Raw genomic sequence first — 27447 nt, forward strand, 5'->3', positions numbered from 1 at the left:
AAGTAGATAACTTTATTAAGTCTTTATTTAGTTTTAGCTTATGACTACTGGATTAGATTGTCACTACGACACTAGATCTAGATTTTCTAGATCTAGAAAAATAGAATGAATAGATCTAGACTAGTAGATTAGATTTAGATCTACATTTAACTTAAATTATCTTAGATTAGAATATCTAGATCTAATCATCTATTATTCTAAGTTATAGATCTAAGTCTTTATCATAAGTCACTATATTCATTATTCTAGATCTTCACCTTCCCCTTTCCCTTAGTCTTTTGGACCATTGGGGCACCACACAAGATTTGTCAACTGACTTGTCTTTTTTGGATAGAACCTCTTTTAATGGCAGGCTCATCAATTCTTTTATGCTGTCTTCCTTTTTTTTTTCTTTTTTCCTGGTATGGTTCACTGAAGGAAGATCTTTGCAAGCCCAGAAGACCTTGTAATGTGGCTATTAGAGTTTTAGTTTGCATCGCCATAATAACCCAGTCTTGAATCTCTTTGTTTGTGATGCAGTCTTTAAATGTGCTTCCTAGGAACTTTCTGTAGCATCTCAATTCCATTGCTAGGATCCTCTAACTCTGCTGTCAGCGTCCAAGACTCCCAAGCATATAAGAATGTAGCCATGACCAGGAAGCACATTAGTCTGATTTTGGTGTCAAGAACTATATATATTGTCTTTCCATATTGTTTTGAGTTTTGCAAGTGCTGCTGTGGATTGTGCAATTTGGGCCAGTAGTTCAGGTTTGGTTCCCTCATCTGAGACGAAATCTCAGAGGTACCGTATCTAAAACTGCTGACACTTATCATCTTTTGACCTCCAATACTGATGCCCCTTTGAAAGCCCTGTTGGCTATTGGTCATAATTTTTTTTTCCGCATTTATTTACATATCATATGCTGCAGATGTCTTGTCTATGCGCATCACCAATTCAGCTATTTCTTTTTCTGTCACTGCTAGGCTATGTCACCCTCAAAGTAATTAGTAATTCTTCTTCCTCCAATGCTTAGGGTACCTTCATAGCCGTTGAGAGCATCTTCCATTATCCTTTCAATGTAGATATTGAAAAGAATTGGTGAGAGTAGGTCGCCTTGTCTTACTCCAAATAGTTTTAAACCAGTCCCCAATGTATTGTTGAAGTACACTGCACTAGTGGCCTCCTTGTAGAGTTTCTGAATTACTTTAATGTTTTTTATTTATGCTGTACTTTTCCATTGCTGTCCATAGTGCCCATACCATACTCTGTCAAAAGCTTTCTTGAAATCTTAAAACATGAAAAAGATTCTCTTGATGTTGGGTAAAGGTTGTGAAATTTAGCCCCACACAGGGATAAGTTGACACACGGCATGGGGTACAAAAAAAAAATATTTAGCATCTTTCTCCTTAAAAAAGTATTGTTTACAAATATGATGGCATCATCAATAGATGAAAATCTCTGTCTTTTGAGCACAATATTTAGTTAAGGAAAAATTTTCTATAGGCCTACTATTGGTACAGGGTGGAAGTGGGAGCATTCATGGGAAAAATGAATAAAACTTTAAAAGAGTAATTTGAAGAAAAAACGATACTTTTATTGCTAGGTCGTAAACTTGCAAAACACCCACATACATTTCTTTTATTCACGGTGAACAGACAATGGAACCACTACAAGAACAAAGTCACTAATTTTGTGACAGTTTGTCAAAGCGAATCCCTCCATTCTTTCTGGTCAGCAAGTGTTCTTAGCAGTTTGTTAAGAGAAAGGCTGTAACTTGAAGGATGAATTTTGAAAGTGAATATCTTACTATAAGATAGAACAAGGTCAGCTTTCACCTCTGTATTAAGGAGTTTTAGCGACATCAAACTAAAGTGGTTTTTTTTTTTCCCTTGCCATGTGTGGGGGCGAAAGTTTACAACCTTTACCCAACAGATAAATGGATAAGTTTATTTTATTTTCTTTAGTTGTCTGAATGTTTAAGTTGCAACATGTGAAGTCTGTAAGAATGGTCAATGAATTCTCATGTGTGCAAACCATCAAAAATTTTAATTGTGACTTTTAGCTTCACTGTGATGTAGATTTAGATACTAGTTTTTTAAAAATAGAAACTTTTTTTTTTATATAAAATGTTTTTCAATAAGTTTAGAGTTAATTATCTTGTTTTAATGGTAGGGGATTAAACTGTGAACCTTACCAACATTTATGACTTTCATAAAGAAATATATGAATCATAAAGGCAGCTCTTTTTTTTTTTTCAAAAAAAATTTCATTGTTTACACAGTTTTTTAAATATTTCATCAAAAATATGCCATAAATGTTTATAGAAGATGGCTTGTACTTATTTGCTATCATTTGTATTTACTCTAACCAATTGTCACATTTCAGGATTTTGAAACCTGATCTTGTTTGTTTAATATTGGAATGTCATTTCCTTTCAATAGACATATTCTTTTGTACAGATTGTTGAACCAGTCATTCATTGACACGTGTTTATAAATAAACACAAGAACAAAATGAAGACACAACGTCCAGATGCACGAATAGGAGATTTAGTGACCAAAGAAAAGGAACCTCATATGCTGAATATAAAACTTGATGTTTTTTATATGCTCTGTAAGTTCTTCATGAACAAAACATCCATACCATAACATTGCCATAATCATTCAACAAAACATCCCCATAACTGGGAACAAAACATCACTGTAACAAAGTTCACTCTTGCCCATACATTTTACATATTCAAAACTTGTGAGTGTTTCTGTTTTCAAAATCACTTTTTGACTTGTCTTTCTATCTGCAGGGCTCATAGTGCTCCTTAAATCTCCTACAATTTTCAACGAAAAAAAATGCTGCAAATCCGGCATCTGTCATATTGGAAAATTTGAATATCTGTGGCATAGACATTGTTCACTTAACAAAATTGTTAATTTAAATTGAGTCGAATTGCTTTTTTGTAGCGCATCTTTAAAGCATGCTCATTGGGCTATGATTCAATCTCTTTTGAAGATAAGTCAATAGTGGGAGAAAGTATTAGTCAATAGTGGGAGAAAGTATTAGTCAATAGTGGGAGAAAGTATTAGTCAATAGTGGGAGAAAGTATTAGTCAATAGTGGGAGAAAGTATTAGTCAATAGTGGGAGAAAGTATTAGTCAATAGTGGGAGAAAGTATTAGTCAATAGTGGGAGAAAGTATTAGTCAATAGTGGGAGAAGGTATCTGGGAGAAGGTTTCCATGCTGCTTTAAGTCACTGAGCAAACACAACTCCGCTTGAGTCAGATTTCAAACTCGAGCCCTCTTGATAGATAGTCAAGTGGTTGATTCCTCTCAGCCACATATCTCACATATAAAGGAAAGTGTAGGTATTTGTATGGACAGACAATCCTTTGATAGCCAGCACAATCTAAACAGCTAAGATATGATAGTTTGCCTGTCTCTTCTGTATTATCTTTCATTTTTAGCAAGCAATGTCACAGTATAAGGTAATAAAATTAAAATTGACTGATTGTCAGTTCTTTCATGATAATAGTTCTAGTTTTTCTAAGACTACCTTTTTAATCTTTTGATCTCTCTGGTCTTTCTCCATAGTTCTTGATATTTCATTGACAAACATTTATATAGTTAAAGGTCATTTCCCTTGCAAGCTTTGTGCAAAGGATTTTTAAAAATGTTTGGATGAGATACACAAATCCGGTTAAGTGTTCATTATTCATTGCATTGCTGTGTAATTTCTTGATACATATGAAATGATTCAGCAATTACAGTAAACTATTTCATAGACTAGGCAGGCCTTAGAGTGGAACCCCCAGGGAACAAGACGCAGAGGAAGACCAAAAAGAACATGGCGACGCAGTGTACTTGAAGAAGCAGAGAAGACCGGGAAGAGCTGGGACACCATCAAAAAGCTAGCAAGAGACCGTGGAGAGTGGTGTGTTTTTGTCGAGGCTCTATGTTCCATGAGGAACTCAAAGGAGTGATGATGATGATTTCATAGACTATAACTCAGGCTTCAACTAGTTACCTGGAGATAATAATACCAGCAATATGTTATGTCTGGTACTTTTCTATTCCACTAGTATTAAAGTCAGTAGTTATCAATAGTACAGTCAATTTTGGTTAATTTGACTACACTTGGAGCTGATCATTTCAGTCAACTACCAGATCAAGAGTCTAGAGCACTGACATATCAAAGTTGAAAAGAAAAACTAATAAAACATCATAAGATGTGTATACATGAAAGCTATTTGATGTAATAAGGAATATAGAATGAACACTTGCTGGTGTTAGCAAAGCTCAAGACAATAAAAAATGTCAAAGCTATAGCCCATAATATATTATAGTTCAAGCAGAACAAAAAATGATTTCCAATTTAACATTTGGGCATTCCTTCATAAATGAAGATTATTACATCCTCCAGGGTGGTTGGGGATGGAAGTGGACAGGGCTTAAACTCTGGACAATTGCAGAGACAGTCCTCCATCTTTTCTTTTACTCTGATTCGTTAATTTATTGTGATTCAAGATTTCTTGATTTAATATATTCTTCTTTTTTTTTTTTTTTTTTCTGTTTATCTCAAAATGTTATGTATTGATTAGAAATGTTCCTAATTTGAATTTTATTTTATCTCCAGTAAAACATCAAATCTTGCGATACCAGAGTCCTATCAATGGTCTATTTCCTTCTATTGGATCTGACAAGAATACAAATAGAATAGCTCATGTTCGGGATTCTATTTACTGTGCAGTTGCTGTTTGGTCACTGGCTCAAGCTTATAAGTATTTCAGCAATATCATTTCATGTATAGTATTTTTAAGCTAGATTAATATTTTTTTCAGGATTGCAACCATTTTCTTCCCCCAAAGTCTGTCACTTATATAATAAAGAAAACTCACTTTAAAACTACACAAAATTCGTTAAAGAAAGTTCTTTTTCTAAATGCTTATGCAGCCATTTTGCTTAACAGAAATCAATATGTCACCTATTAAATTGACTTTTAATAATGAGTTGTTTTGTATTTTAGGGACAACAAACTCAAGATGCTAGTTTATCTCAAATATTGCGAAATCATTTAACATCAGTAGTTATAATTAAGCCTTACTAATCATAGATTTCTTAAGTTAAATGAGTTAAATTTTTTTTCTTATCTGTTCAAATGTATTTTGCCCTAATGCTTATTTATTGGAGAGGGAGTGGGGTGAGTACCTAGTGTTAGAAGGGATAAAGATTTATATAATGAAAATCTCAGGTAAAAGTAACTCCACTTGTAAACATTTCCTATGGAAAGATTTATATGAGAGAAAATTAATAGATATTGAACCATTTGGGAATACATTTGTGTTAAACTGTTTATAATATAAATATGTCAATTTTCTAAATTTTTTAATCGCAGGGTTGTATAATATTATCTTTTTTTTAGCTATTTATAATTCCTAATTCTAAACTGTTTTAGTAATTATCCACTTGTATCTACACTTGATCAAAATGTCATCCAAGTAAAGATCATGCAATGATTATCTAATAAATGTGTACATTTCATGTTTTTCTTAAACACCGAACAAAAATCAGCACAGAAATAAGTTTCTTCACTAAAATCAGAAACATAATTTCATTTCAGTCAGCTTTTGACACAAATAGATAGCAATCCTTTGTTAATGTCTCACTTTTAATCAAATGCCAGGGGTGTTCCATTGTCTGTGATAAGGAATCTTTGGGCTAAAAAAATAACTGAGACTTAGAAAGAATTAAAACTTAAGTTTGTGTCACTAAGGTTTGTTACAAAGGTTAGCTCAAAGAATTATAGGAGTCCATTTTGTTTTTGTATATACTTACTATTTACTAGGTGCATGTTGACTATCAAAATTATTACATTTTTGATGACTAATTGAAAATGAGTTTCTTTTTACGCACATTATTAATTGTTTGACTATTTCTATTCAGAAAGATTGATGATGACCAGGGCAGGGCTCATGAGTTGGGCCAAGCTGCTGTTAAAACCATGAGGGGTATATTGCAATGTTGGATACGACAGGCAGATAAAGTGAGTCATTTGATTAGAACAAAGCTTAATATATTTAATATTTTAAGTATTTATTTGTGGTATAAAATTTCTTTGGCTGCACTATTAACTTATCTTTCATTGGATAATTCTCAATCAAATAGCATTATTAACTTATGTGTTTTTAGATAAAAAGAACATTCATCATTGTTCTCAATTAAATGTCAAGAAACATAACCCTAACCTTTTGACCAATGAAACTATTGCCAAGTTGAATAAATAATTTTTGTCTCAATGTTTTGAGTGTTGATCAAATTTTCACTATACTTGAGATGAATTGTTTCTTCTTTTCCAAAGGTAGAAAAATTCAAATCCAATCAAAGTCCAGCATATGCCCTGCACTCTACATTTGACCTTGTCACTGGTGATCCAACTTACAGAGATGAAGAGTATGAACATTTGCAAGTAAGTAGTTTCTTTGTCATCAAGAATTTGTAGCCAAAAAAATCAGCCATACTCAAAGACAAAAACTATTAGTTACCTAATGTAAAACGCCAATGGCATATGTCTTATGGATAGTGCATGATTGCTTGGATTCAAACCTAAAAATGAATAATCTTAAACAGGTTAGCTTAGTTTAACACCTAAAAAGTGAAAATATGAGTAATATACAGAGCATATAGGATAAATGCCTAATGGTGGAGATCTTACATCCTGAGTAGAAAATAGCTTTACTATTTAGATGCAAAAAAGACACACCAGTCATCAACTGTCAGTTGCCACCAAGCAGACATAAGACCCGACCTCTTTGACAAAAATGGATCTGCTTTTTTTTTTATATCATTTGTCAGGGGTCTCAGAAAAAAACAACAACATCAATGTTTACAAATTTAATAAGAACAAAAATAGAAATGTTGTGTAACTCTATTCTGGCTTATAAATGATATCCTTTGTTTTGGATTCCTCAACTCCAGAAAACATAAAACTACTGGAACAGTCTTTAAAAAAGCAATGAGGTCAACAACTATGTCAGTGAAACACTATGTTTAGAGACTTCAGGATCAAAAAAGACTTTTCGCATTGCAACAAAAGTACATAAACAAACTAAACCATAAATTAACAATAAAAAACATAACTTAATAAAATGCTCTAAGAGTCTAATTACTGATTTCTAGTCAAATTCCCGGACATAAAATTTGATCTATTTCAATCCAAAAATCGCAGAATGAGTTTGCCAAAATTAGCCAATGCCTGCTTTGGACTGATGGCTCTGGGTTTGAAGTCTGTCACCATGCTCTCTCATCCTCCATTAGGTTTGGGCTAGGAGGAAATAATTTTCAGTTCTTTAGTCATTAAGTTACTAATTAACTTGAACAATTCAATACCATATTAAAAAGTCAGCTGGTGTGTATGATTGATGCTAACATTCTTTACATACTTCAAGTAGCATCAGCAGGGTCTGGTGTACAATCACATTGCTTCCCTCCAATGATCTTATTGTTATGTTGGAGCGTTCAGATGACTAGACCAATATATGAGATGAACTGCGCAGTGGTTTCCAAATCAGGGAGCTCTCCATATAGTTTTCTTTCTGTTGGGGTGTTTTGGGACCAGTGTCTTGTACAGGCCTCTTGGTAAAGAGAGCAGTCTTGGAGGACATGGTCAGCATTCTCTGGTTACACTCCACATGGGCAGATTTCACTGGTTCCAATTTTGTGCTTCCAGTCCATATATTGTCTGATTCTGTTGTGTCCGGTCCAGAGTCAAAAGATTAGATGTTGATCTTGTCGGGATAGCTTATAATAGGCATCATCTTTCTTGTGATTTGGATGAGAGCTTGTTCATTTCTCATTGATTTTATTTACCATTAGTTTCTTCATTTCTTCTGGACAGAGTGCAATGGTTTTTGTGAGTTTGTTCTCCCACTCTTGGCGAGTGTGTCAGCCTTCTCATTTCCTTCTAGTTCTATATGAGCTGATATCCATTAAATAATAGTTTTTTGTGCTGTTGTTGTTGAGCTCAACATGATCAATCTTATTAATAACTGATTCCTGATCTGTCATCCCAGACTAAAGTTACAAACAAAAATAATAGACTTTGTGTTTTAGAGTTGGTAAGAATAATACCAACAAATGTTGAACCTGTGAGTAATTTGTGAAAGATTGTCTCATACTAAAGAACTCTTGCAGTCAACAGAAATTAACACTGCTCTGGCTACAATGTTAGTGCAACTCTGATAGATACTATGAGTCTATGTAACATTATCAGTACTGTAACTTTCAACAAGTCTGGTTGACTAGATTGAAACTATTGTGAGAGACAAGGCTGCATCTTTTCCTTTCTTTTCACCTGGAAAAGATCATGACAGATGGAAAATCATCTAGTTGTGCTTATTTTAGGTTGAAAAGGGGTGGGAATCTACTGGAATAGTTGAACAAATAACAATATCATACTCTATACTTATACAGTCATTAGTCATGTCATGTTTTATGGATGTGGAGCCTTGACACTTTCTGCCAATGGACAAATATGGATGTGAGACTCATGATTATTTGTTTGTTTAAATATCTAAGTGTTTTATACATGTCAGATTTAGAAACTAAATATACTTAGCTTTTAGAACTAAGGATCACCAAAGCAGCAGAAGACTAATACAAATGGCTTTAAGTTGTGAAAAAAGTTATCAATGATTTAAAGCATCAAGAGACATGAGAAAAAGTTTTAAATGGTTTTGCTTGAAAATTTCATAAAATTTTCTCAATATCATTTTGCAGATTATGTTATATCTTTAAAACCAACTGAAGAGGTTTTGGGGTCAGACGCGGAAACCGGTGTAATACTTTTTTTTAGTTTCATAATGCTTAAAAAAACATACATACGAAATATTAGACATATATTCTTTGTAATTATTTAGATATAAGCAATTTAATGTGCGTTTTGGGGACTATTAAATTTCACAATCTCGAAGCCATTCGAGATCAGTATTTCCCGGACAACCAAGGTCGATGACGCAGTTTAAGGGAAATTAGGTCAAATTTTTCAGTTTCTGAAAACAAAGGCGACTAAAACACACCAATTTATAAAAAGTGGATGTTAGAGTTGGGGAAATTAGGTCAAATCACGCAATTTATGGCTTTGCATGTTAGATCTACTGTTTGTCGGCTTATTCTTGATCTAGTCAAGCGAACAGCGTTTCAGCCCATGCAGTACCGCGCGCCTCAATTCGTTTTAGTCAAGTTACGCAATTTATGGCTTATGTTACTGCTTCAGGCGTATTCTAGTTCTACATCTACTGCTTTTGATCAAGAGCTAGATCTTCTTTTCTCAGATCATTAATGATGTATGAAGTAGACCTAATTTTAAAATTTAATTAGATGAAATAGATCTAGTAATAGTAGTAGGCCTATTGGATATTTAGAGATTAGACCTATCTATATAGATCTATCTAGACTGATCCGATCGAGGTGCTGGGCCTAGATCTAGAAAAACAAAGTTTAAAATTATATACTCTATCTATACACTTAATATCGATTATTAACCTATAGTCGTCCCTAAATAGGCCAAATATGGGGAAAAAAACAACATTAATTACAATGTTGTGCTCATTCAATGTAGTTATTGTAGTACACTTATATAATACAGACGTTACTTCAAAAAAGAAAATGATTACGTCCTACGCGTCATGCATTTAGTCATGCATATTAACCAATGACTTAAATTCTGCCAAGTCACTGGTTTTCCTGGCTAGCTCAGGCAACCCATTCCATGCTCTAATAGCACTAGGGAAGAAGGAGTATTTGTACAAATTTGTCCTAGCATATGGGACGAGGAATGTGCCTTTATCTTTGTGTCTTTCAGAGTATTTTATTAAATTTTGTTTTTGTATTTGAAGATTATGGTTCAGTGTTTTATGTATTATTGCTACTTTACTTTTGAGCCTTCTGTCCTGAAGGCTTTCTAAATTTAGTGATTTTACTAAAGGTGTTACTCTAGTCAAATGTTATTGCAATGGAAATTCAAAACTGCAATAACATAGAAATGATCAAAATTTCAATACGTTTCGAAACGCAGAAAGTTGTGTGGTTTGCGCTCCGAACTGTCTTCTCTGTGGTCTCAGGTTCAAACATTGACCACTGCCATTAACTAACATCCTGCTAGAGTTTTGGGCTATGACATAATAATATTAAATCCTGATTCGAAGCTTTGTCTAAACCTAGCAAGTGAAAAGGAACATACTAAAATAATGTTGTGTGTATAATGAAGAACTCTATTAAAATGTGAATTTGTATTTACATTTATTGGTATTTATTATATAAAATAAAATTGTAGAATGTTTCTGTGATTTGTTTCACAATAGAAACAGGGAATATTAACTCTTCTTGTATTTCCAAAATGATGAAAGATCCATCTAGTAAACTTGTCTGTATGCCACATGTCATATGTTTTCTGTAAAATAGATTTTTAAAAATGTATTTATTAACATTTATACTTAATAATGTATACATATATATAGAACTAGTGGTTATATATATATATATTATATGTTATACTGATTATCTGATCTAACATTAACATCTAACTCTTATTGTTCTTAATAATAATAAATTACTCCAATCTAGGTCTAGGCCTAGGCAATATAATATATTTAAGACCAGGGCCGGTCTTAAGCCACTGCAACCTATGTGGTCGCAGTGGACCCTGCACTTTCATAGGCCCCACGCTAATTCTAGGTGTAATTGTTAAATTGCAATATATATATATATATACCGGTATATATAAAACCTGGAAATCTCATACTTTATTTACTTTAATAGTGACTGGCATATTAATATGCCATAGGTTGCAAAGTTCGTAAAGTAAAGTGAATTTGATCGTAATCTTGTACTTAGTAAAGATTGAATAAAATTCAAAGTCAAATTTAAAAAAAATACAAAAGCTTAATTTCCACTTATTATCCTTATTCCCACCCAGACTAGGCCCTGCGCAATCAGTTTCACATAAGGCCCCGCAATCGTTAGGACCGACCCTGTTTAAGTTTAAGACTTAAAGACATGTCACATATTTAATATTACCAATATAAATGATGACTTATTATTTTTTAGATCTAAAGTCTAGACTTATTAATAAGTATAGTAAGGGCTAGTAGAGGGCTATATTAGAATTCTTTAGATCTTTTATAAATATATTCTATATAGATTTAGCTTAGGCTTTAGGTTTAGTCCTTGACTAATATAATATTATAGTTATTTATATCTATGAATAATCTTTATGCTAGGACACTACTCATTACTAGGTACTAGGTCTTACTACTCTTACAATTAGATCTAGTACTATTACAGAGATATACAAATTCAAGCATTAAAAAATGTTGGCGACTGGGCTTAGAGGGCTTAGACTTAACATAGATAGAGGCTAGTCTAGATTACTCTAGATCTACTTAAATCTACTAGTTTATAAACTATTACTCTAGTGTCTCTAGTATAAGTATTAAACTCTATTAGTATTACTACAAATCAAAGTCAAGTATTATTATTATATAAACTAGTCTAGATCTAGTGAGTGACTAGTAAAAGTGTAAAGAAGGCCTTGCTAGAATTAGATCTAGAGTGAGATAGATAGATCTATCCATTTAGTTTTGTTATAATAAAAATTAAAATAAACTTATAGTATACTAGTATAGTTTATTATTATAATTTATAGTAGATCTAGAATCTACTACTATCTAGATCTAGTCATAAGTGACTGTCTACGCCCCTGGCCTAGTAGTCTAAGTACTAGTGAGTAGTCAGTAGTCTAGTCACTAGTCCTATTGTCCTATCTATTAATCTATCAATAATAATTATATTAATTAAATAGTCTGCTCTATAATATATTTAGAAAAAGTAGAAGAGTTATCTTCGGGGCATTTTGGTGCATTCCATGATAAGTATCATTTAAAATTGTTTGACAGCTAGATTTAGATAAGTATATCATCTGAATCGCTACCAATAACGTATCCAGCCATGTCTATTTTTATTTACATTTTCTCAGTCCATTACAAGACGTCACTTCCGGTTTCGGCCATTGAAGCTGATTTTCAAATCTCGTTATTTTTTCCACTTTCAAATTACTTTTTCTAATATAAATACGCTTTTCTAAAATCTCAAAATTTTAGGAACTAACTTTGATGCTATCTACTGTCTGAATCAATCGCTATCTCAATTTCGAAAAAAACCTCTTCAGTTGGTCTTTAAGCACACTTTAGGTGGAACAAATATACTTAACTAGCATAGCTCAAGATTTACAACATTTTAATATTAACTTGAACTTTATGGAACATTTGTGTGTCATACAAGAAATAAATAAAAAATGATATTTCTATTGTATTACAGATAGATGCTGTTGCACTATATCTTTTGTTTCTAAGTCAAATGATTTCTTCTGGACTACAGGTAAGTAGAAATACAAGATATTTTAATTTCTAATTATACAATTATAATGTCAAAAAAATGAGATGGGGGGGGGGGGATTTTCTGTAACCTTTTTTTTTTTCTCCAACAATATATAATGCAATAATGACCTCTTCAGTCACGAAGCAACAATGGATCATCACATTGAAATTAGTTGATAGCCTATCATTAGCTATGGTCAGAACAATGTTGTCCACATAACAGTTTCCCCCGTCTCCAAAAAAAAAAGCTGATTTTTACTCAGGAACGCAGGTGCTGTTTGGGATGAAATGACGTCAAAGGTTATGCCGGCATGTAGCACTGTGTGCTGCAAGCTGCCTTAATGTCACAAGCTCCTGATTTTTCCTCAGGTTTGACTGCCTAAGGCCTTTCCCATGTTTGGCATAGCCACAAGGCAGCCGAGTTAGGATTCAAAGAGTTTTTCTTCTCCTAGATAGATAGCAAGCTAAGGCTAATCAGCCTTTTCTACCTGAAGCTTATCTGGTTTATGTGCCAGTTGCTCAGCTTTGCCCCTTCTGCTGTCAGTGATAACAGCTCTGCCAGACCCAATATCATCATTACTTGTAGCCATACTTGATGCATATTAATATGTATAAAGTAGCCAGACATTCAATCATATCAATAGGTATAAATTGGCCAGACATCCAATCATGTCAATATATGTATAAAGTGGCCAGACATCCAATCATGTCAATATATGTATAAAGTGGCCAGACATCCAATCGTGTCAATATATATATATAATGTTTATGTTTGATGAGTTGCCCATAAGTTTTGTCATCGTCATTACTTGCACGTGTTGCTTCTGCTCATATTGTTATTTAAATAAACAATATCTTGGTTTCTTAAAATCTTTTATCTTTATTCTTGGTATTTATTGAAAAGGTTTTTTTTTTTTAACCTCCCGTTCTGCATTGTTACAGTGTCATGAAAGGCAACCTTGATTTAAAAAAAAAATTGTAATCTCTCTAAGCCTTTTTAAATGTTGAATTTTTTATTTCATGATTGTGGAAATGTTGCTTTTAAAAGCACGAGCTACTCTTTGAATTCTTCCTACTTTTATTTCAGGTGATTTATTCAACAGATGAAGTCAATTTCATCCAGAATCTAGTGTTTTATGTGGAGAGAGCTTATAGAACCCCTGACTATGGGATGTGGGAAAGGGGAAGTAAATATAACAATGGAAGCACAGAGATTCATGCCAGGTAAATATAACAATGGAAGCACAGAGATTCATGCCAGGTAAATATAACATTGGAATCATAAAGATTCATGCCGGTAAACATAACATTAGCAGCATAACGTTTCAAGCCAGGTAAATATAACAATGGAAGCATAAAGTTTCACGCCAGGTAAATATAACAATGGAAGCACAGAAATTCATGCCAGGTAAATATAACAATGGGGACATAGAGCAAGGTAATTATAACAATGGAGATACATGCAGTAACTTGAACAATGGAAGAGTAATAATAATGATAATAATCTTTATTGTCCATATGGAAATTGGTCTTACAATTTTTGCATTACACCAAACAAAAAACATATCTATTAGCTATAACACTGGGGAAAAAAACATAACAATAGAAACGTAAAGATATGCCCCCAAAAAGAAATATGATACTGGATATCTAGTTTTTATTCATTGACATCTAATTTGATTAAAAAGACATTTTTATTTAAGAAATTTGTTATTGTATTTGTCATCAGTTCTATTGGCATGGCTAAAGCAGCTTTAGAGGCAGTCAATGGATGTAACTTATTTGGTGAGCATGGTGCCGCCTGGTCTGTGATTTTTGTTGATATTGATGCCCACAACAGGAACAGAACAATATTTGAAACTATCTTACCCAGAGAATCAAACTCTAAGGTAAGCATAGAACACAGCAGTCTTTGTAACTGCATTGCCCATGGAAAGATAAGTAAAGTAAAAAAATTATATGGGCAGACTCTTGGCAGAGCCCATAACCACGGGACTCTGGATGACAATTGGAGTCGTAATAACTCGGCTGACTTGATAAGGTTCTTTTTGGGGGATTTGATGGTCAAAAATATTAGCATAGTACCTGGGCTCTGATATGTCCTGGGTCCAGTTCAAAGATCTTTGTATCCTCTTCAGAGCTTATCTCTATTTGACCATATTTGCTTCACCTTCTATTTATAACCATTTAACCCTTGTGCCGCTAGCATACTTTAATGTCATGTGTTTTCATCAGTTTGTTTCCATCGATGAGCATTGTGAAAATATTTCAAAGATGAAATTTGAAAAAAAAACAGCAATTTTAAAGCGCACAGATTTCTAAAAGCTTTAAAACAGAAATGGAAAAAGTTTCCAGAGCAAGAACTCACTATTGCACTAATGTGAGGTTAAAATAAAAATATGCATGTACTTACCTACTAGGTACTAGGCAGCCTAGCAGAGAAGCTACATTTTTGTTGATTCAAGTCACTCAGTTAACAACAGCTTTAGTCTTACATCTCATATAAGCAGAGTGATTGAGATTTTTCTCTAGATAAACAAAACTCATTGTCCGGTTGCCCGTGCAGGGGTGAGGCTTGAAGATACTTAATCCCAGAAACTCTTACTATATTCATGTATTCATGTTTGATTAATTAAAACTGAAACTTATTTTGAATGTGACTTTATTAGGTCTCTGTGGACTGGGTTGCGGGGGGAAAGGGGGGGGGGACTTATTTATAATAATTATTAAATGATACCACTTGATGACACAGCAAAGATTTTTTTTTACTAGTTTGAATGAATGAATCTACAGATGTAGCAGGACTAGTTGAATATAAAGTAATTTTATTGCTAGTAAATCTTTAAGAAGTGACTTTCAATAGGCAGCCTTGCATTCACATTCCTCAAAACCTAGTGTGAACATTAAATTTGTAAGAATCCCAGCCCTTGATATTTGCATGCTCTTGTATCTTTGAAATTTTCTAAAAAAAAATATTTTTTTTTTCTAATTGTAGAACACGGATGCCTCTCTTCTGTTGACTGTAAGTTGGCCTGCATTTGCCATACATGAAGATGAGGTTAGAATCAGAACAATGGAGAAGGTCATTCGCAAGTTAAAAGGCGACTTTGGTATCAAACGTTTTCTTAGAGATGGGTACAAAACAGTTATAGAGGACAAAAATAGAAAGTATTACCGTCCTGCTGAAATAAAGGTATGAGTTTAAAAAAAAAATTTTTTTCTTCTTACTTTTCATTTAAACCTTGTTTTAAAGCTGTAATTTTTTTTTTATTCAGGTTTCCCTATACCATTCTATTAACTCTTTAAATTAGCACAAATATATGAATACTACTGTTACACTTTCTGATGTTCCTCTTACATTATTAATAGAATTCCAAGAATTGAAATGGAAAGTAAATTATTGAAATTCACTAAGATCAAATGCATGGTTACAATAGTGGGGTTTAAAAATACCTTTGAAGATATTTTTGTCTTATATGTTGGAATTACAAAGTTGTCTGAGATTGAACACTTAGACACATTTAGTTTTTGTACTATCACTGTTAGAGCTAACAGATATCGGGTTAAAACTAAATTGATTAATTGTTTTTCTATCTACAGTTTTTACTAAGGGACCAAAAGTGTTTCATGTTATAGTGTTTTTATTTTAAAAGAATGTGTGTTTTATCAATTAGAAACATTTGTATGGGCCTAGGAGATTATATTGTTCTTTTTCTTGCTCCAATAGCTTAATAATTGTGAAACATTTCTCTTCTAGAATTTTGATGGGATTGAATCTGAGTGGCCAATGTTTTTTGTTATTTTATTGATAGACAGTAAGTATTGTTTTTTTTTGTTTTTTTTTTCTTTTAATTAACAGTTTTTAAAAAAAAAGTTGTTTCACAGTTGCCTTAGGTGTTAGCGCACACTCATGACAACATAAGTAATCAGTTTGTCCTTTACTACACCATGAACTGATAGTAAATGATGGGACATAAGCATCTCCCACATTTTGAATGAATCTACCAAAAGAACCCAAATATCTAGAAAAAAAAAAAGACTATACTTCTGAAAAGTACATAAAAAAAAAGTTTTGTTTTAATGGGTTTTTTTAAATTGTTATTCTGTATGGTACAGTTGCATATTGATCAAGCATAAAGAGTTGCTATTACAGATAGTTTTTTTTTTCCTTATATCCGCTTTAACATAGCCACTATGTTTACCTGTTGATTCATGATGGGTTGTGAAAAAAAAAAGAAAAATTGTTAGAATAATTGAAAATGGTAGAGCCTAGCCTACTGAATAAAATGTGCCCCACCTACAGCCATATGTGGGAGACATTTTTCTTTATTACTTTTTGTTTTTATTTCAAGGTATTTTCAGAGGCAATAAAGATGAGCAGAAGTATTATCAAGGCCTGGTCAATGGAGTCTTGTTTGATTCTCCAGATGGTAAGCAGTTTCAGATTATTTAAGACACTTGATTACATTGTGAAATATTTAGTTCTTTCATTTATATTTTTATTCTTAGAGATACATGCCAGTTAAAATCACAGTTCTTTCACCTGTATTTTGAGTTGTCTGTTAAATAAATTGTATAATCCTATTTCCTTTATGTGTCACTAAAACTCATTGTTATGTTTTATAACTTTGTACAAAACAAAGCAGATAAGATTATTTAAACTTTTAGGCGCAATGCTCTTTTATTTATTAAATTGAATTTTCTATGATTAAGGTACTGGTCAGTTGCTACCAATGTATTACTATGTACCTAAACAAAATGTGGAGCAAGAGAAAATGGTTCCTGGTAGTCAAAAAAAAGTTCCATCACCTGAAGGGACCACTGCTGGTGTCTTTATGTGGGGCCAGAGTTTGCTGTTTATTTCTAAACTTCTTCGTAAGAAATAATAATTTTTTTTAAATGTTAGATTTACTGTTCAAAATGTAAGTTTTAATTAGGAATGTTGTTTGATGTTTTGGGGTTTGTCTGTCTTTTTAAAGCAATATATGAAATTTATATCAGTATTGTTTGCTCATTCTTTTAGTTTTTTATTTCTGATAGTTACTGATGTAGCGATTTTTATTTTTAGTTCTGGAGGGGCAAGGTTTGAATCTTTTAAGTATCACTTTCAAGTATCACTTTTAAGTATCACTTTCTTAATTTGTGTCCAAAAATGTGTAGGATGTTCGAAACCCATCTAGAGCTGAGTTGTGTGTGCTGAGCTCCTAAAAAAGTTCTCCTTTCAGACCTTGTGATCTATAGGACAGATGATGTAAATGTCATCTTTTTCTGTTACCCACGGCTAATAAGGGTGTCGTGTGTCCATCACAATGACCAACTGCCTTTACTTTTCCCCAACTAATGTCAGGTACCCTGTAGAGCTGGGCGCACTAATGACCCAGAAAATAAAAATCCCAGTCTTTATTAGGATTTGAGCCAGAGACCCCAGGTTCGGAAGCCAATTGTTTGAGCACTCAGCCACCACCCCTCTGGAGCTCCAGCACAGAAATCTTTTTCCATTTACCCTCCTCCCCCCACAGGTCCACAACAGAGATTGGACCTTAGTGCACTGAGCATGCTGTAAGCATAAAAGATGAATTCTACATAAGCAAAAAAAAAAAATGAAAAAGATTAAGTGGCTTGTAATTTTTTTTAAATACAAACATTGTTTTCAAAGGATGAAGAGCCTATATGTATAACTACAATCTCTCAAGTATTACAGTGTTTAATTATACAAATTTTTCATTAAAATTGATTTTCTCCATCATTTCTTTAGTTGATGGCTTATTGGGCATAAATGATCTTGATTGCATCCGTCGGCACTTGCCTGCCACTGAGCGACCTACTTTTAGTGCACGCTATTCCAAATTTCAGGTATCTCACATTTAACCATTATTATTTTTTTTTAATTACTGAGATCTTAAAAGCAACTTTCATTTTTTGAGTATATTTAACTATATACTATACATAGTACACTAAATACTTATTTAGGCTTCATTGGTCATTACATTTTTGTAAGTATTCTTTTGAGGTACGAATTTTTGAAATACTGATGTAATGGTTATTGAGCTGGGGCAAGGATTTTGTATTGTCTTTATTGTTTTCCAAGGCAACTGGTTTGAAAGAGTAAATTTTGTACATTACCTTTTTTTTATGCTCATTGTCATAAACTACATTACCAATACTTTAGGTTAAAAAAAAGAATCCACTGAACATGTAGGGTTAGGTTTAGTTGGTACTACTGTCAGAATTTAATTATTCTACACTGTGTTAAGTCATTTCTTCCCCAGTCATTTCATCCCCTGTCATTTCTTCCCATAAGGGACTGCAGGCACGACATGGCCTAAATTGTGCCGATGTGCCTCAAATCAAAAAAATCAAATCAAATCATTTCTTCCCCAGTCATTCCTTCCCCAGTCATTGCTTTGACTTAAAGCAGTTATGTGGCTTCTATTTTGTTGCTAGTAAAATGTTTTATGTTTTGAATGCTCCATAATATTTGTGAAGATAATTACATCCTAGCCCAAACCTCCCATGGGATGATGGGGGGGGGGGGGGATGCTAGCAGAAAGGGTCCAAATCTGGGACTATCCATTATCCTGCGCATACAGCATGACATTATCATCAAAGGCCACGGTGTGGTGGGAGTAGTGGTAATCTTTTGAAATAAGAGTGATTAGAATAATTATGCTCATGCAGATAACCTATCTCCTGGTGGCCATCTATCACTTGATCTTTCTTCTACATGGGCTCATCATTTTTTAACCTTGAGATAACGTTTTATTTATTCCATTAAATACTGACTTCGCCCATTCACTGGAGTCGATTCGTATGGCAGATATAAGGTTTGTTTTAATCCCTGTTTAAATTTTGAACATTAAAGCCCCCATCACCAGCAATAGCCTACCTATGTTACTAATTTGACATTAACACACAAAAACAATTTTCGCATTAGAGTTCCATTAGATCTGTAGATGTTGAATATTTTTAATGACATTAAATATTACTGCTCCTGAAACCTTTGACATAAGACAAGGATTTCTCCCAGAGGACAGGAATGAGAGTATGGCTCCTTGCCACAGGTCCCCTTATTAACTAGTTGATTATTTAATCATTTTCTTAATAACACACCAATTGATTTAGGGTCTGTTGAGTTGTACTTTTTGTGTTTTTTTGCGTCTTCTACAGAACTAGTTTCAAAATTGTATTTGATAGTATTGAAATAAAAATTTATTGTCCTGTTGTAATCATCTAAGTGCCTAGAAATTGACCACCAGTTAAAGAAAAAAAAAAGGCTGTACTTTTAAACTAGAGATAGGCAGGAAAGTCATGAAATTTTATTTCCTGTTGATATCATGATGGAAATACAGTTGACTCTTGATAGTCTGAAAGTTATGTAACAGTGGGGGTTAGCTGAATAAGTCTAGAAAATTAGACATTCATTAGACGAAAAATAAAAATGTATTGATCTTAAAAATACAAAACATATGATTTCATCTTCCACATATACTGTACTAATTGCCTGGTGATTACATATGCCCAACCTGCAATCGCAGCTGTGTATCAAGGATTAGCCTCTTTAGTCACACAAGAAGTTGCAAAAGGAAAAGATCGTCTCTCGAGACATAAAATGCCACAGATATAATTTCAAACCTCCTACATACTCAAAATATACGTACCACAATACATATTAATTACATGAATTAGCATAGGTGCCACATTGGATTACTTAGTGTTTCAGATTATGAAGTGTTGGACTTTCAAGAGTCAACTTAAGTCAACTTGAGTATTTTAGGGATGTTTTTTTTAAATCTGTTCTTTTTTTGTTGGGTTCATTCAAACTATGTTGAAAATATGTCTCAATCTAAGTTGAAATACATTTATTTCTCTAGCACAGGACTACAGATGTATGTATATCATTTGTTTAGGACAGTTTTAATGCATGCTGCACATTTTTAACTCACTAGGTAGCCTCCCTTGTTCGGCACTAACACAGTTTGGCCTGCTGTGGTTTGTTGCGTAGTTTGTTTGTTTTCTTTAGTCTCTAGTCTCAGTCTAACAAACTTGCTCTTAATGGATTATATTTTTTTTTCCAGCGACATAGTTTTGAATATATTATTCATGTGTCCATGTTCAACGCCAATTTTGCTGATTTCTTTTGAATGTCGTTTAATACTTTGTTTGAAGTACTCTGTTACTTGTGACCCTAGCAGTTACATTAATAAAATAATCACTTGACCAATAGTTGAGCCATAAATGACCAATAGTTGACTAGTAAATATTGTCAGCTTCTTTGTGTTATGTTTTTAATAAATAATAATTTTTAGTTCTATTTATTTAATTTTTTTTTTTTTAACTGATTTGATTTGAGATGTAGCACTGACCCACTTTTAGGTGTCTTCTGTCTGAATAGTATCAAACCATATCTGTTAAAAGGGAAAAAAAATCTTGAAACAACTCAGTGTTTGACAGTTTCTGTAAATGTCTTTCATTGTTTGATCAGGTAAGTAACGAATATCCCACATAACATCCCCACGATAACACTTCTGAATTCTCTTTGATTTTAATACAGATCCAATAACTGGAACCTGTTTTCATGTTAACCTAATATTATATAGTGTTTTTTTATGTCCCTTGTATCTTTGTTCAGGATTTGAGTCATTTTGTTAAAAAATGGGACGATTTAGATTCAGGAAAGGTAAAATGTTTTGTTGTTTCATCTTTGTAACCTGTCCTTCACTCTACAAAATTTCCCCTTTGTTAATTATTGGCCTTACAATTGTTCATACTTTTTTTTTAGACCGTTTTTCTTCTCATTACTTTTTGTGACTCATTTTTTTTTTTTTTTTAACAATTGTTACATTTTTTAAAGATTTCTATTAAAAGTTTTAATTTATTTCAATAATCTATTTTTTTTAGGGCCACATTTTTTTTGTTTTTGTTTTTGGCATTTGAGTCTTTACAACTAACTATGACTACTAGTCTGTAAAGTTAATGTTCAATGTTCTAGTCCCATTGTTATAATTTTTTGAAAGCATGGTTTCACGGTTTAGATATGTATACATCTTTAAATTGTTGACATAAATATAAATATTGGTTTGGACAAATTTTGTGTCATTTATTTAAATTAGCCCTGAAGTTAACTTGATTGTACGTACTACCCTGACCTAATATCAACATGGTTAACATTTTCTTTTGTTTAGCCACTTGCTTTAGAAATTGTTGCTTGTTTCATCATGATTACTGATCTCTGTAACTTATTTACAGAATAGTTGCTGGATCTTCTGGGTTTTTTTTTAACACTGTTTTTTAACCTTAGTAATAGTTGCTGGATCTTCTGGGTTTTTTTTTAACACTGTTTTTTAACCTTAGTAATAGTTGCTAACTTCTATTTGCATAGCTCTGTCAATTACCGTAGCATTAGTTGCTTATGCTTCTGTCGTTTAGTTTAGCAATAGTAGCTAAATCTTATTTGCTACCTTCTGATATTTACAGTGTGAATAGTTGCTTATGCTTCCTTTCTGCTTACCCATTATTTACTTGAGCATTAGAATGTCAAGCTCGTTTGTTTATCTCAGATATTTTACATATTTATTAATTGCTATTGCTCTTTTTTTTTTTGTAACTCTTGTCTCTTACTTAACTCCTTCAGTGCGGTGTTACTCTCAGCGAGTAACTTCGCTAGCGCTGGTGAGTGCGGCGTTCCTTTCAGCGAGTGACTTGGTTTATAATATTTATTTCACTATCTTTTTTTATGTTAAACTTTTTATTTCTCTCTTTTTTTTTATTTTCTGGATGTGGGAGTGATTGTTTTTTGCTTTGATAGTAAATTTGATGCAGTATCAACATGTTTAAAAAAAGACAACATTGTGTTAATGGTTCCTCTTTTTCAGTTAATTTCCAGGGACCTGAAAAGTGTAAATAAAACAATTTCTTAGTGCATTTGTTCATCTTTTATGAAATTTGAAGTGATGACATGTGTTTAGTTTTGTGAATTTTTAATATTTATGGATTAAATGTTTAATTAAAAGGTTAAATCTTTCAGTATATCGATTCTAAATATTTTCTTTTTCCATGCTCAGTTTAAAATTAATGAAAAAAAAAAATTTTGGATAATTTATTTTATATACCATACTTTTGTAGCCCATTCATTTTCCTTTAAAATAAAATCAAATAAAAAAAATTAGGTTAGTTTTGGTAACTCTTCCCCTGTTGAAAATTCGTGTTTATCCTGGAAAACTCCATTTTCATTTGCACTGAAAGAATTAAGAATATTATTACCAGTGCATCTAGTTTGATTACAAAACATTGTAATGATTTATGTTGTTTTTATAATGAACTTCTTCTGTATTTATATTTAGTGATAATCTTTGGATTTTGGCTACCTGTATAAAATATTGTTTTATAAAGTAAACTTTCTATTTCTTTAAAATGTTTTTTTTTATTTAAATACATATCAGTGGGATATTTATGTGATTTTTTGTTTTCTGTATCCTATGTAGAGCTGTATTCAAATATTTTTTTTAGTAAAGTATATTTATCTTGTATTATCCACATTTAGGGAACAGCTCCAGATCTGGTTATTCAGATTGTCCTTATATCTGAAACATCTCGACTTCAGCAGCTACTCGGTACCTACGGGATTGAGACTCAGACCCCTCACCAGATTGAGCCAATCCAGATCTGGTCCCCAAAAGAACTGACCAAAGCCTATGAATACCTGGGCATCAACAAGAAGCTGGGCATCACAGGCAGACCAAGTCGACCTTTTGGTGTCCTCAGTACTTCTAAGGTCTGTGACTCGAGTTGCAAATAATGTTTCACTATTAGATAAGTAACATCTATCTGAGTACTATTTCCATGACACTCTTTCAAAATATTTAACCTTGTCTGATACTAGTTTATATCTGTTCCACCAAATATGTCTGATATATCCATGTGTTAATGTGATGTCATGATTGACATGAACCTGTTTCTTGATACTTGCTTACTTTGGACTTAGACTTAAGCTATCACACGCTGTTTTGTGCATGGAGGGACATGTTCTTGTCACAGAGATCAGTCGCAGGTGACTTCCACTCTTAGTTAAAACATTCCTATAATTGGGACTCTGTAACAAGTCATTGTGAGATGATACATAGAAAAGTGTTTCAAGTACTTGTTGACACGGAACTAGCTGAGAGTACTTTAAAAACACTGGCTGGTACTTGTAAACATTTAATACTTATTGGAGGTATCTGTTAGCATTTAACAATTATTTTAATATGTGTAGACCTATTTAAGTGTAAACTTGTTTTTTTATTTAGTTCATAAACTAAGATATTTGTTAGGAAAAAAAAATAATTGTAAAAATTATTTATTTATTAAAAAGAAGATGAATCTAGTGACTATGAATTTCAAAGCTAATCTAATAGAGAAACAATGTATTCAACATCAGAAATCAATTATGACCATAATGTAATACTAAATTCATTTTTTTAATATACAGCTTTTCATTCAGCTTTTTAGTTTGCCACTGCTCACTCTAGTTCTAGCAGTTTCTGTTCCATCCTCATTGTTGCATTTTTAGCTTTATAAAGTGCTAAATTGTAAGCTAGGTTTTTACTGTTCTTTGTCATTGCTAGGTTTGTACTGTTCTTTGTCATTGCTAGGTTTTTCGAGCCTGTGGAAAGACAGTGTTGTGTTACCCACTTCTGTTTGAGCTGAGTGACTTCTACCTGGCTCAAGATATTTCCCTTGTAATGGATGATTGTAAAGTGAGTCTGATCAAACTTACTGACACTTAATGTAAAAATAATTATCAAATAATTTCAAGCTTTTCATCTCGTCTTATCTTATATAATACAGACGTTACTTCAAAAAAGAAGATGATTACGTCCATTGCAATATGTTTAGTTTTTATGTATTGTATGTGGCAAAATATGTAGGTCACAGCTGGGCTGCATAGCCATGGGAAATACTGCATTCCTTTAGTTTTTATGTATTGTATGTGGCAAAATATGTAGGTCACAGCTGGGCTGCATAGCCATGGGAAATACTGCATTCCTCATTCATCTTTGGACTCAAATACAGGCCTTATTATTATTATTATGCTAGAAATGAACGAGTAGTCATTCTCTGGCGCTGCCAGGGTCGAGTTTCGCTAAAGAGAAACAAAATTCATCGTAGTCCCTTTAACAGTTTCCACTGAGGAATTTTCTGGTGATGTGGCAGGTCTGCAGCAGTACTGCTCTCTGACAAGGCAACGAGGATGTTCCTAGGAATGTTAAGCGTCTTGAAGGTGTCTGTGAGGTCAGTTGTTATTATCCCCTCGGTTGATATAACAATGGGGTATATTGTTATTATTATTATTATTATTATTATTGTTTGTCTTTTATATTGTCCTTCAACAGAATGATCTGGCGTTTTTGGCTAAATGCTGGAAACTATCTGGACGTCCAACATGGTGCATGGTGATCCGAGAAAATGCTATAAGGGGACATAATTTTGCTGAGTTCCTTGAACTTCTTTCCCAGTTTAAAAAAGGTGATGTTGATGGGATCAGAGTGAGACTTGGCAGATTGCAGGTTAGTGCCCCTGGAGTACAAGTGTCTTGACATTGTGAACTAAACCATTGAAATATTTGAATGTTGATGAACTTCAAGAAGCTTATGCGATTTAAGTCTTCAGATTTGTTGATGCAAGACTAGCTGAAAATCTCAAGTGTCATTATAACCATCCAAAATTAGAAAATTGATTTTTTCATTATAAAAAAAAAAAAATCAAATTTTCACACTTGGGAACTTTCATTGAATTGTAGAACATAAAACTTGATTTCAGTTTAACTCTTTGTTTCACTCAACTTTCATGGCCAACAAATAATTATGCGTTTCTTTCATTTAAACACAATCTAAATGGCTGCCTGGTCGTGCGGTTTGCGCGCTGGACTGTCGTTCAGATTTATTGATGGTCCAGGGTTCAAACCCTGCCCGCTCCCATCCCCCGTTGTCCTGCGGGAGGTTTGGACTAGGAAGTAATTATCTTCAACTCTGAAGGAACATCCGAAACATGTAAAACATTTTACAAACATCTAAATACCCATTATTTAAAGTAAAAGTAAAAAGTAAAGTTCCCCCTTTCAGACCTTGTGATCTATAGGGCAGATAATGTAAAAGTCATCTGTTTCTGTGGTACACGGTTAATGAGGGTGGCCAGTACAATGACGAACCACCTTTTCTTTTCCCCACTAATGTCTCATAATTCATTAGAGGCGACCAAACATCTCAAAATTAAAAATCCCAGTCTTCTAGCTTTGGAAGCACTTTACCACTCAGCCACCTGGCTGCCAGCCACTGTGTATAAAGTATTATAAACTGGAATCATGGATTTCATTGTCTGGATTACTTGCTGGAGTTTAATGCAATTGACCCTACATTAGTAGTAATTAGTACTATAAACTGGACTTGGACTCCTCCTCTGCTTTTTTTTTTTTCTTTTACTATATTTACTTTTATAGAATAGAATAGGGTGGTTCAGTTTTTAAAGGGGTTTTAAAGGTCTGTTTCGGGTTCTTAGTGAAAAATGAGATTCCTTATCTAGAATTTCAAGGTATGATGGGTACCAGTCGAAACTTTTTTGATTAGAAAGTAAAGGCAGATGGTTTTTATGATGGCAACATGTCATCATTTAGTTATTTATTGACTAGAGGAAGTGGTGAACTTTACATCATGTCACTTGATGTTGCTCAATTAGGCACAACTTTTGGGCTAAATGAATTAAAAGTATTCAGATAACATGACAAGTTATGACTTTATCATTTCAATAAGTTGAATATAAAAAGACAGAAAGTAATTAACAAATTAAAGGCAGTCAAATGTCTCTTCTTCTTCCTCGTTCTCATTTTTATGTTGGAGTGTTGAAATGACTAGACCAATACATGAGATGAATAACGCAGTGGTTTCCAAATCAGGGAGCTCTCCATATAGTTTTCTTTCTATTGGGGTGTTTTGGGGAAGTGTCTTGTATGGACCTCTTGTAAAGAGAGTAGTTTTGAAGGAGATGGCCAGCATTCTCTGGTGACACTCCACATGGGCAGATTTCACTGGCTCCAATTTTGAGCTTCCGGTACATATCTTGCCTCATTCTGATGTGTCCGGTCCTGAGTCGAAAGATTAGACGTTGATCTTGTCGGGATAGCTTATTATAGGATCATCTTTCTTGTGATTCGGATGAGAGCTTGTCCATTTCTCATTTATTTTATTCACTATTAGTTTCTTCATTTCTTCTGGATACAGTCAAATAGTTCAATTTACTTTTTGGTTTTTGCCGACTTTGAATGTTGAATAGACCCGTGTGAGTGCAGTATTGCATGTCTTCATGAAAGGCATCTTTTAGCATGGCAGTTAACATTATGCTAGCACACAGCCCTGCTTCACACCATTTGAGACAGGAAAAGGTTTGGAGTATTTGCTGTTGTCTAGGACTCTTGGTTGCTTGCCATTTATTGAATTGATACATTGTTGTTATGTATTGATCTGGGCAGTCCAATTAAGACATGATCTGCCAAAGACCCTCACGGCTGACGTCATCAAATGCTTAAATCAAATCTATAAATGTGTTGTTGAGATTAGATTTGTGTTCTCTTCATTTGTCTTGTACTTGGAAGACTTGCAAAAATTATTTCTACTCTAACTCTATCCTTCATGAAGCCTGATTGACGTACTGGAAGTAGATCAGCTTCTAAATTGATTTTGTAGTCTAACCTACAGCGCCCTAGACAGAATTTTACTAGCAATCAAAATGCCGCAATCTGTTTCCCTTCCTCTTGTTCAGGTGAATGATGGAGCCAGCTTTCAACTCACGGAGTAATTTATTTTGTTCCCACATTGTTTGGTAGGGTTTGGTAAGCTTAACTGTCAGTTCTGTAATGCCAAGGAATATATTTCATCAGGGATTGTAACAGACAGCAGATATGCTTTATTAGCTTCAGATGTTCCTTCAGAAATTAAGATTATTGATTTCCTGCCACAAACTCCTGCAGAGCATGACTGCAGGCAGAGTTCAAACTTGGTACAATCGTAACCAAAG

General features: G+C 33.3%; 1 protein-coding gene across 8 annotated transcripts in view; it reads left to right on the plus strand.

The window, feature by feature from the left end:
* The window catches only part of LOC106051924 (phosphorylase b kinase regulatory subunit beta-like), a 49213-nt gene that overhangs the window by 6711 nt on the left and 15055 nt on the right, over window positions 1-27447 (plus strand). For 6 of the 8 annotated variants that reach the window (XM_056034682.1, XM_056034683.1, XM_056034679.1 and 3 more), the window contains exons 2-18: window positions 2440-2593; window positions 4608-4752; window positions 5915-6014; window positions 6330-6437; window positions 12344-12403; window positions 13490-13626; window positions 14132-14291; window positions 15398-15595; window positions 16160-16217; window positions 16755-16832; window positions 17116-17277; window positions 18158-18255; window positions 21032-21079; window positions 22275-22298; window positions 22943-23173; window positions 24033-24137; window positions 24774-24947. In XM_056034682.1, the coding sequence (XP_055890657.1) occupies window positions 2494-2593; window positions 4608-4752; window positions 5915-6014; window positions 6330-6437; window positions 12344-12403; window positions 13490-13626; window positions 14132-14291; window positions 15398-15595; window positions 16160-16217; window positions 16755-16832; window positions 17116-17277; window positions 18158-18255; window positions 21032-21079; window positions 22275-22298; window positions 22943-23173; window positions 24033-24137; window positions 24774-24947 (1986 nt within the window). In that variant the 5' untranslated portion in view covers window positions 2440-2493. Of the gene's footprint in view, window positions 1-2439; window positions 2594-4607; window positions 4753-5914; window positions 6015-6329; window positions 6438-12343; window positions 12404-13489; window positions 13627-14131; window positions 14292-15397; window positions 15596-16159; window positions 16218-16754; window positions 16833-17115; window positions 17278-18157; window positions 18256-20273; window positions 20289-21031; window positions 21080-22274; window positions 22299-22942; window positions 23174-24032; window positions 24138-24773; window positions 24948-27447 lie in introns of all 8 variants that reach the window. The other 2 variants (XM_056034684.1, XM_056034685.1) reach the window with 2 other exon arrangements.

This window comes from Biomphalaria glabrata, chromosome 7 (genome assembly GCF_947242115.1).
Source record: "Biomphalaria glabrata chromosome 7, xgBioGlab47.1, whole genome shotgun sequence".
In the NCBI taxonomy this organism is placed as follows: Eukaryota; Metazoa; Mollusca; class Gastropoda; family Planorbidae; genus Biomphalaria; species Biomphalaria glabrata.